The 11,520-nt window shown below is 45.6% G+C and overlaps 1 protein-coding gene and 1 pseudogene across 1 annotated transcript; both read left to right on the top strand.

Annotated features, from left to right (window-relative positions):
* The first annotated feature begins 1,855 nt into the window (after positions 1 to 1,855).
* On the top strand, positions 1,856 to 2,172 carry LOC129474425 (transcription elongation factor A protein-like 9; annotated as a pseudogene).
* A 6,582-nt stretch (positions 2,173 to 8,754) lies between these two features.
* LOC129474424 (beta-galactoside alpha-2,6-sialyltransferase 1) lies at positions 8,755 to 10,903 on the top strand. Its single transcript, XM_055265714.2, is given in 5 exon segments — positions 8,755 to 8,791; positions 9,664 to 9,954; positions 9,957 to 10,059; positions 10,061 to 10,641; positions 10,644 to 10,903. Coding segments are annotated over 5 exon segments (1,272 nt in total).
* The last annotated feature ends 617 nt before the right edge of the window (positions 10,904 to 11,520 follow it).

Genomic DNA, 11,520 nt, shown 5'->3' with positions numbered 1-11,520 from the left:
GGTCACTTCCAGGTCCCAGAAACTGTAATGCCAGTGGCAAAGAATACCCAGGCTTTGATACAACTTGCTCTAAGTCCAGACACTAAAATAACATAGTTCTTGCCAACTGCATGACCAAAAGGGTTTGTATCCACTTGGTTAGTGCAGGATGGTTTGACGGTGCCTGTGCCTATTCTTTTTCACTCAAGTAAGGCATCTTACTCACCTTGGCCCTTTCTCTGATTTCATGTCATCCCTTCCTGTATCTTTGCTTGCATTGTCTCCAAGTCATGGACATAGATGGATTTTATAATTTTTGGCTTTTACTCATGCAATGTCTTCGGTCTGATTCCCTAGAAGCAGCCTGAAACAGGATCTGAGTGCATAATTTATTGGAAGATTGCTCTCGGAAGAGACACAGTGAAGGAAGAAAGATAGAGCCCAGGAGGGGGTTGAGAAAAGATGTGGTCTGGTCTTATCTAGAGTTGAGCTTCAGCCTGATCCTATGGAGAGCCCTAGAGCATGAATTGTACCATAGAATTGATTCCACTTTGAGGTAGGGGAGCAGCATTTTGTACACACATCTCTTTCAGCAGACAACATTCACAGCAATAAGAAGGATCCTATAGAGGAAATTTGGGAGGGGTACCAATAGATACAAATAGATAGCTCCATGTATGTGTAATACATACAACAAATGTTTGTTTATCAAATACCTACTAGATAGCAAAGATTGAATACTGCTCAAGTAAAATCTGACTGACCATCTGACTTTCCCCCAAACATCACCGGTCCTCATTCTGCACTATTTGAAACATCGATATAGTTTATTGTCCCAAAGTTCTCCTTATAGTTTTAGTCAATGTGTGACCAAGCAATTCTCTAATTATAGATGTTAAAATCTCACCTAGAAGGTAAGGTACTATGTTGCCTGTGAAAGAGGTTGATCCTGAAGGTTTGGAACAAACACAACTGAGAGGGTTCTAGGTAGGAATAAAGTGGCATTGAAAGCTCCAATGGATATCCCACTGTCAACCAACCAGCATAAGATTCCAATAGTCCTTGGCAGACTGTAAGAGAAAGTGTTTAGGAGTCCCTGATCTGGGAGCATAAAGTTATACCTCTGAGCTGTTGGCAGAGCTCCTGGTGGCCTCCTCAGACGAGGCCCACAGGTACAGGAGTTCACCTTTATGTCAGCTCAAGGGACAAGACCCTGCACTGGGATGAGCACATCAATTTAAAGGCAGAAGACTTGAAATTTCTATTGGATGAGCTAGATTCATGCCCCCTCCCCCAAATTTCTACAACAGAGAACAAAAATTTTCTCTTGTGTATAGATAAGATACTATGAAAACAGTACTACTGTTAAAAGACAAATGACTTTGCTAAATATGGCCATGAAGGACTTCAAATTAGAAGTTCCCAAACTGAAGCCATCCTTTTGGATTAAAATCCCTTATAATTTCTCCTAATTACAGATTACATATTAGTTTCCTGTGATTGCCATAATAAATTTCCACAAACTTGGTGGCACAAAACTACAGAAACTTAAGAGTTGACAGTGCAGAAGTCCTACTGGTCTGGTTCTCGTTCCCACCTGGGTACCAGCTTCCTTCAGCAGTGTAGGCCAAGGTGCTGGGGGCCAACGAAGGGAAGAGTCAACTTGTGAGAATTTTGCAGGTCTGTTGTTCTTAGCACAATCCAAGGCTAGACAAAGAGGAGAAAGAAACTTACCTGATCAGTGCCAGAAGTTATTGCACTCAAAGGGGAATAAGCAGGAAAAAAGAAAGGAAAGAAGGAAGGAAGGAAAACGAAAGGAAGGAAGGAAAAAGAAAGAAAGAATAGAAGGAAGAAAGAGAAGCCCCACAGACATGAGATGAAACCCTGTCCAAAAATGGAAGGAAGGCCAGAAAATAGTGAACCAAATTTTGAGGAAAAGCCAGAGGAGGAGGAAAATGCAGAAGGAACTTTTAGAGAAAGCCTAATTCCATCTCTCCAGAATATAAAGATGTACATAAGAGGCATTTAAGCAATGAAGATATGTTTGGAGAAGTGGGTGAAATAGACAAGATAAGGAGAGTAAGAAACAAACTCACAGGGATGTACTGAAAGGTTGATCAAAACCATCCTTGCCCCTATTTAATGCAATTTACTTTTATTTTTATTTTATGTGATATTAACAATGCCATATAACTTTCTTTTTATTAGCATTTTTCTGATACACGTTTGTCCATCTTTCTACTTTTAACCTGTTGCTGTTAGTGGTTTTAGATGCATCATTTATCCACATCTCATTGTTTACCATATTTGAACCAATCTTCAAATCTCTTTTATAGAAGAGCTTTACTCATTTGTAAAAAAAAAAAAAAAAAAAAAAAACAGAGGTTCCCGATAGGATATAAAATGAAAAAAGGGTTACTAAGTAATATGTTAATATCGTTTTAATTTTTTAGTTTTTAGGGACAGGGTCTTGCTACGTTGCCCAGGCTAGAGTGCCGTGTCTATTCACAGATGTGATAATCGCACACTACAGCCTCAGACTCCTGGGCCGAAGCGATCCTCCTGCCTCAGCCTTCCTAGTAGCTGGGACTACAGGCACACACCACCATGCCCAGTTGTGAATAACATTTTTGAAAGGTAAGAGTACATTTAGATATTACATATATGCACATAAAAACTCGTGAAGGGTGAAAGATAAAAGGTACAATCTCTCTATAGAGGATTATAAAAGTTTTTTTTTCATCTGCTTACTTGTGTATTCCATATTCCTAAAATGAACACACAAGATTATTGCTAAAAACAATAAAAGTTTTAAAACAACAACAAAAACCAACCTACAGAAATGTATTCTCTCACAGTTCTGGAGACTGGAAGTCTGAAATCAGGGTATCAGCAGGCTAGGCTTCTGGAGACTCTAGGCAAGAACCCTTCCCTGCCTGTTCCAGCTCCTGGTGGCTGTCCACATTCCTTGGCTTCCTTGGCTCGTGGTCACAAATCCCATATCTGCCTCCACCTTCACATCACGTCCCCCTCTATGTCCATCTTCTGTGTGTATCTCCTATAAAGACATTTATTGGATTTAGGGCCCACCTGGATGATCCAGGATGAACTCACCTCTAGCTCCTTAATTAATTACATTTGCAAAGACTTTTTTTCTTTTTTTTTTTTGAGACAGAGTCTCACTCTGTTGCCCAGGCTGGAATGCAATGGCATGATCTTGGCTCACTGTAACCTCTGCCTCCTGGGTTCAAGCGATTTTCATGCCTCAGCCTCCCAAGTAGCTGGGACTACAGGTAACTGTCACCACGCCCAGCTAATTTTTGTATTTTTTTTAGTAGAGACGGGGTTTCACACGTTGGCCAGGCTAGTCTCAAACTCCTGACCTCAGGTGATCCTATCGCCTTGCCTCCAAAGTGGTAGGATTACAGGCATGAGCCAACGTGCCCGGCAGCATTTGCAAAGACCTTTTTTTCCAAATACAGTAACATCCAGAGGTTCCAAGGATTAGAACATGGACAAATCTTTTGGGGGAGCCACCATTCAGCCCACTTCACGCACTAAAAAGGCAGTCAATTCATTCAATGTATTCATTTAAGCAACTTATATTTTTTGAGTGGCTGCTATATACCAGACACTGATCTATGTTCTGGGAGGCAGAAATGAAAAAGGATATCAAAATTCCTCTCTTTCCTCATGCCATTAGAATAGCCTGTATTTAAAATAAAAGAAGAAGAAAAGAAAAATAAACAGGCCAGACATGGTGGCTTACCCCTATAATCCCAGCACTTTGAGAGGCTGAGGTGGGTGGATCACCTGAGGTCAGGAGTTCGAGACCAGCCTGGCCAACGTGGCAAGACCTCATCTCTATTAAAAATACAAAAATTAGCTGGGTGTGGTGGCGCATGCCTGTAATCCCAGCTACTCAGCAGACTGAGGCAGGAGACTCAGTTGAACCCGGGAGGCGGAGGTTGCAGTGAGCTGAGATCGCATCATTACACTCCAACCTAGGCAACAAGAGAGAGAAACTCTGTCTCAAAAAAAAAAAAACAAACACACGGGAAAAACAGACAATAGCTGGCATGGTGGTGTGGTAGCGTGTTCCTGTAGTCCCAGCTATTCGTGAGGCGAACACGGGAGGATTGCTTGAGCCTAGGAGTTTGAGGCCAGCCTGAGCAACAACATAGCAAGATCCCATCTCTAAAAACAGAAAAGCCAGACAAACAGACAATAACAAGTGTTGGTGAGGATGTGGAGAAATTCCAATAACCACACCCTTGTGCATGGTTAGTGGTAATATAAAATGGTGCAGCCACTATGAAAAACAGTATGGTGGCTCCTCAACAAGTTAAAAATAGAATTACCATATGATCCAGCTGTACCACTCCTGGGTATATTTCCCAAATAATTGAAAGCAGGATTTTGAAGAGATAGGTGTATTTCCACGTTCATTGTAACTTTATTCACAAGAGCCAGGAGGTGGAAGCAACTCAGGTGTCTGTAGACAGATGAATGGGTAAACAAAATGTGGTATAAACATACAATGGGGCCGGGTACACTGGCTCATGCCTGTAATCTCAGCACTTTGGGAGGCCGAAGCAGGCAGATCACCTGAGGTCAGGAGTCTGAGACCAGCCTGGCCAACATGGCGAAACCCCATCTCTACTAAAAATACAAAAATTAGCTGGGCATGGTGGTGGGCACCTGTAATCTCAGCTACTCGGGAGGCTGAAGCAGGAGAATTGCTTGAACCCAGGAGGCGGAGGTTGCAGCTAGCCGAGATTGCTCCATTGCAATCCAGCCTGGACGACAGAGCAGGGCTCCGTCTCAAAAAAAAAAAAAAGTACTATGGGCCGAGCATGGTGATTCACGGCTGTAACTCTAATGCTTTGGTAGGCCAAGGCAGGAGGATTACTTGAGGCCAGGAGTTTGAGACCAACCTGGGCAACAATAGCAAGACTCCTGTCTTTACAAAAGAAAAATTGTTTTAAATTAGCCAGGCATGATGGTGCATACCTGTAGTCCCAGCTACTTAGGACGCTAAAGAGGAGGATTTCTGGAGCCCAGGAGATCGAGGCTGCAGTGAGCCATGATCATACCACTGCACTCTAGCCTGAGCAACAGAGCAAGCAGCTGTCTCAAACATAAAAATAAAAATTAGCAGAGTATGGTGGCATGCACCAATAGTCCAAGCTACTTGACAGGCTGAGCCAGGAGGATCACTTGAGACCAAGAGTTTGAGGCTGCAGTGATCACACCACTGCACCCTAGCCTGAGCCACAGAGGGAAACCCTGTCTAAAAAAAAAAAATAGAAACTTATATACACACATCATGATATGACAATTTATTGATTAATTCTCCTGCTGGACATTTGGGCAGTTTCCAGTTTGAGATTGCTGTGAATCATGATGCTATGATCATCTGGAAATCAAATACAGGTATTTTGGTGAGTATACATACATTTCTATTGTGTAGATACCAGAGGTTTGCTGATAAATGTTTAGCAACCAGCTCACTGAGAAGAAAAAGCCTTCATGCGTAGCACTAGTTGATTTCTGTGGTGTAAATACTCCCACCATGACCTATTTCGAGCTCCCATCACGATGTCACTGAGTGTGGAATTGGAAAGAGAGACATAGGCTCAGCCCTGACAAGCCAGTGGGAACCAGCTCCAGCACCATGTACGCCTGGGAGGTCTACTGAGAAACAGATGCCAAAACCAAATTAGACATACAAGGGATTTATTGGGGGAAACGTCTGTGAAGGATAAAGGGGAAGCAAACAGGAAATGGCAAGAGAGGATTCAGACAGGAATAAAAATCTGACAGCTGTGAAGGAAAGTGGGAAGAAAACATTGGTTAAGAAGAGTGTCAGATCTCAGTGCAGTTTCAATGAAGGCTCTCCCAGGCCAGTGGGGAGTCCTGGAGCCAGATTTGTCTGTCAGAGCAGCAGCATCTTGCAGGAATCAGCCTGCATTAGCACAAATGCAGTGGGGGACCCGGAGGGGGAGCAGCTGGGGCTGCCAGTCAACTCCGCTCCCCACAGCAGGAGAGTTGAACAATGAATTTTCACGGTTGCCATAACTGGCAACATTCCTTTGCGCCATCTCCATGTAGATGTGAGGTGGCTCTCAGACAGTGTCCCCTCCAGGTGACCTGTTTTTCACAAGTTAGATACACAACCCGGGCTTGGCTGACTCGTTTGGAAGCTGGACTGGCTGTTTTAGACTTAATAAGCCCCAGATTTATTGGGTTTATTAAGTAGAAAAGAGAGTGTCTCAAGAGGAAGACATTGGTTTTTTTCCTAATAAGAACAGATAAGTATTCTAATTGTTAACTAAAGAAATTGGCTGGGTGCAGTAGTTCACGCCTGTAATCCCAGCACTTTGGGAGGGCGAGGCGGGCGGATCACCAGGTCAGGAGATCGAGACCATCCTGGCTAATACTGTGAAACCCCATCTCTACTAAAAATACAAAAAAATGAGCCGGACATGGTGGCGGGCACCTGTAGTCCCAGCTACTCGGGAGGCTGAGGCAGGAGAATGGCGTGAACCCGGGAGGCGGAGGTTGCAGTGAGCCGAGATTGCACCACTGCACTCCAGCCTGGTGACAGAGCAAGACTCCGTCTCAAAAAAAAAGGAAAACAGAACTATTTCTCTCTTTTGTATTTTTTGTATTTATGTTTTCATCATGTTGCCCAGCTGGTCTTGAACTCCTGGGCTCATGTGATCCTCTCGCCTCGGCCTCCCGAAGTGCCAGGATTACAGGCATGAGCCACCGTGCCCGGCCTGCAGTTACTATTCTTGTTGCTCAAATTGTCCCATACTGTAAGTGGGCTTCTACAGCCATATTGTATAGTTTTTTAAAAGTTCTAATACAACAGGATGTTTCAGGTTCATCCTGTATATCTTCTGCTCCAGACATGAAATCTAACATCTCTTCAAGTAGCTATGGTTCCTTTTAGGGAAAAATTATATTTAAAGACTATATCTGGGTGCTAAGGGGTAATACTTTTTATTGTCTTGGTCATTGTTTTTGAGATTTGTTTGTTTTTGTTGTATTTTGTGTGTTAGCATGCAGAGCTAGAAAAAAATGTTGAATTAATTAATTATTTATTTTTTGAGACAGGGTCTCCTCCGCTGCTCAGCCTGGAGTGGAGTGGTGCAATTATGCTCACTGCGTCCTTGAACTCATAGGCTCAAACTGAGCGACCTTCCCACCTCAGCCTCCTGAGTAGCTGGGACTACAGGCATGTGCCACCACACCCCACTACTTTTTTTTTTTTTAGAGATAGGGTCTTTCTATGTTGCCAAGGCAGGTCTCGATTCCCTGGCCTCAAGCAGTCCTCTCACTTCAGCCTCCCAAAGTTCTGGGATTATAGGCATGAGCCACCACACTCGGCCCTCCATACCTATAATAATTTTTTTTTTTTTTTGAGACAGAGTCTTGCTTTGTTGCCCAGGCTGGAGTGCAGTGGCGCAATCTCTGCTCACTCCAACCTCTGCCTCACAGGTTCAAGTGATTCTCCTGCCTCAGTCTCCTGAGTAGCTGGGATTACAGGTGCCTGCCACCAAGCCCAGCTAATTTTTGTATTATTAGTAGAGACGGGGTCTCACCATGTTGGCCAGGCTGGTCTCTAACTCCTGACCTCAGGTGATCCGCCTGCCTCATCCTCCCAAAGTGCTGGGATTACAGGTGTGAGCCACCGTGCCCAGCCAGTAATTTTTGACTGACCTGTGTCCGTAATGTATCGATTGTTAAATATCTTGAACATTACCTGTTACCCTATGACCTTCAATTTCTGTGAATTGTTTTCTGCCTGCATTCCCTCATTTTGAGGAATTGCTATTCTCTTACCACCCATGATTTTGTAACCTGTCAGTCAGGAACTTGGCATCCCTTTCTATAAGAGTGGAAAAGAATGCTAGGCCACAAGGGAGTTAACACTGCATGGGTGAACTTTGGACAGTGCAAGATAAGAAACAGGAGGGAACCAGCAAATAATCTTTCTCTTTCACCCCTCAGTGGAACATTCCAAGACATAACTTTTTAAGAAGACGCCTCTGTAAGCAACGAGCTATGTTTTCTTTTTCGTTGTTTTTTTGAGATGGAGTCTCGCTCTGTCGCTCAGGCTGGAGTGCAGTGGCACAATCTTGGCTCACTGCAGCCTCCGCCTCCCAGGTTCAAGTGATTCTCCTTCCTCAGCCTCCTGAGTAGCTGGGACTACAGAAACGTGCCACCACGCCCAGCTAATTTTTGTATTTTTAGTAGAGACAGGGTTTCACCATGTTGGCCAGGATGATCTCGATCTCCTGACCTCGTGATCCGCCCACCTCAGCCTCCTAAAGTGCCGGGATTATAGCGTGAGCCACCGCGCCCGGCTGCAACAAGCTATGTTTTCTTGTGCAGCTGTGGTCAGCTCAGTAATACACCATCTTGCATTTGCCTGCCTTCCTTCCCCTGGTCCCTAAGTTTTGTTACCCTAAGATTGCGCCTCCCATTAAGGCTCTACCATGAAACCTTTGCCTCTTGCTCTGTTCTCTAGGGAATCCAGGCAAAGACAATTTCCCAGGATCTTCTCCTTTATTAGGGTAAAAAATAGTGTTGGGAATTGAAGTATTAATAAGCACTCCAAATGAGTCTTTTGACCAGGCAAGTATGGCCGGCATAACCTTAAGGCATCCTCAGCCCTCAGATCTTGCATCAACAGGAAATGAGCTGCTAAAGTTGTGCAGAATTCAGAAGGGGACTCCATCCTAGGTACACTTTAGATGGACAATGGACAAGGAAGATAGGCAAAGGGAGCAGCCCAGAGGCAATGAGATGGGCTAACTAAAGAACAGTGTCTGCTGCCCAAGCCAAGATCACTTATGCTTGCTGCTCCTGTGTTGCAGGGACGTAATGTGTGCTGTGAACTCGTGACCACCCTTTGATGTTCTCCTTCTCTCCTGTTACAGTGTTATTTTTTATTGAGGTTCTTCCATCCTTCTTTCAACAATTTGATTTTTTTTTTCTGAGAGTGTTATTTATCTGCCGTACCATTGGTAGTCACATCTGGACCTAAATTAGAAGAATGCAGCTGGCTTCCTGCCCCTCTGCCTCACTCTTCTTCCCCTCTTCCAGCCTCTCCTCCTTCCCCAGTCTTCTGGTCTTCTCCACTGCGCAGCTCTTCCCCAGCAGACCCCTTCTCTGGGATTCCCTTCAGGGGCACCCAGCTCCCGGGTTCTCCTGCCCCTGCCAAGCACGTATTCCACAGGCACCTGGGGAAGGGAAGTCCTGGGCAGGGCCCGGCAGGGAAAGACGTCTGGGGCACTTCCCAGTGTTAACATAGGGAGCCACCAAGAACCAAGTGGGGTGGAGCAACGGCAGCCTCTGCAGCCCAGAGTGCAGGGAGCAAGGGCAGAGCTGGTTTTGCAGAGCCCTGCAGCCAGCAGTCCTGAGAAAAGCAGTGAATGTCACGGAGCCCAGCTGAAATGAACTGGTCCCCTTGAACCTGTCCCAAGCCCTGGTGCCAGAGTTCTATCCCAGAGCTGAGATGTTTTTGATCATCTTGAGAAAAATAAGCCTTGGCCTCCAGGCCAAATAAAGCGAACTTTTCTCCCATAGAGAATAGCGCTAGTTCCTGAGGACCTGGAGGGCCCACAGCCCTGGGGAACTAGCCAGAAGCTTTCCTGCTTTCCTTCTCAGAACAAAGCGGATTACCTGAACACATCTTCCTCCTGGCTCACACCAACCTGCAGAAAAACTTCAGCTGCTGTGTCCTGGCCTTTCTCCTGTTTGCGGTCATCTGTGTGTAGAAGAAAAAGAAGAAAGGGAATTACTATGATTCCCTTAAATTTCAAACCAAGAAATTCCAGATGTTGAAGAGTCTGGGGAAAGTGGCCATGAGGTCTTATTCCCAATCTGCATCCTCAAGCAGCACCCAGGACCCCCACAGGGGCAGCCAGGCCCTCAGCAACCCCAGAGGCCCAGCCAAGGCTATCCAGAGGCCTCCTTCCAGGTGTGGAACAAGGACAGCTTTTCCAAAAACCTTACCCCCATGCTGCAAACCATCTGGAAGAATTATTTAAGCATGAAAAAGTACAGTGTCCTACAAGGTGCCAGGGCCCGCCGTTAAGTTCAGTGCAGAGGCCCCGCGCTGCCACCTCCTGGACCACGTGAACGTATCCACAGTAGAGACCACAGATTTTCTCTTCAGTACCTCTGAGTAGGAGGGTTACCTGCCAAAGGACAGCATTAGGACCAAGGCCAGGTCTTGGGGCAAGTGTGCTGTTTTCTCATCAGCAGGATCTCTGAAGTCCTTGCAACCGGGCAGAGATCTAGATGATCATGATGCAGTCTTGAGGTTTAATGAGGCACCCACAGCCAACTTCCGTCAAGATGTAGCCACAAAAACTACCATTCACCTGCTGAACTCTCAGTTGGTCACCACAAAAAGGCATTTCCTCAAAGACAGTTTGTACAACGAAGGAATCCTGATTGTATGGGACGCATCTATATATCATTCAGATATTTCAAAGTGGTACCAGAATCCAGACTATAATTTCTTTAATAACTACAAGAGCTATCGTAAGCTGCACCCCAATCAGCTCCTTTACATCCTCAAGCCCCAGGTGCCTTGGGAGTTGTGGGACATCCTGCAAGAAATCTCCTCAGAAGAGATTCAGTGACACCCCCATCATCTGGGATACTTGGTGTCATGATCATGATGATGCTGTGTGACCAGGTAGATATTTATGAGTTCCTCCCATCCAAGCATGAGACAGACTGGGGCTGCTACCACCAGCAGTTCTTCAATAGCACCTGCACAATGGGCGCCCACCACCTGCTGCTGTATTTGATGAAGTGCCTCAATGAGGGCACAGATGAGGACACTTACCTACTTGGAAAAGCTACACTGCCTGGCTTCCAGGCCATTCACTGCTAAGCACGGGCTCCCTGGTATTTTATGGATGGTGTCTTGGCCGCCCCAGCCTGGGAAGCCCATTTTCCTGAACAATCCCAGCTTGCTCTTGCACTCTAGGGACCTCTGTCAGCAAGATCTCTGGGGATTCAGGAGCCTGAGGGCAAGAAGTCAGGCCCAGCCTCCCCTATAGTCACAAAGAGTGTATGAGCCGAGAGCCTCCTGACACACACACACACACACACACACACACACACACACACCCCAGCATTCTTTCCAGACAGCATCCTCCCTGCTTTCCACACAGGTAGATGCCAGATCTACCTTTCCCAGCAGGGCTGCCAAAGCTGGACTTTGTTCCAACTGAATGCTGTCATTCTCACAAACCAATTCTCTATATTGCTTGAAATCTGCACCTAGATATTGATTTCATGTTGTGGGCCAGGCGCGGTGGCTCACACCTGTAATCCCAGCACTTTGAGAGGCCAAGGCGGGCAGATCACTTGAGGCCAGGAGCTCAAGACCAGCCTGGCCAACATGATGAAACTCTCTCTACTAAAAACACAAAAATTAGCTGGATGTGATGGTGGGAGCCCGTAATCCCAGCTACTCGGGAGGCTGAGGCACGAGAAATGCTTGAA

This window comes from Symphalangus syndactylus, chromosome 24, assembly GCF_028878055.3.
Source record: "Symphalangus syndactylus isolate Jambi chromosome 24, NHGRI_mSymSyn1-v2.1_pri, whole genome shotgun sequence".
NCBI lineage: Eukaryota > Metazoa > Chordata > Mammalia > Primates > Hylobatidae > Symphalangus > Symphalangus syndactylus.
Note: the sequence above shows the minus strand (reverse complement) of the source record. Positions and strands in the feature narration are given on the sequence as shown.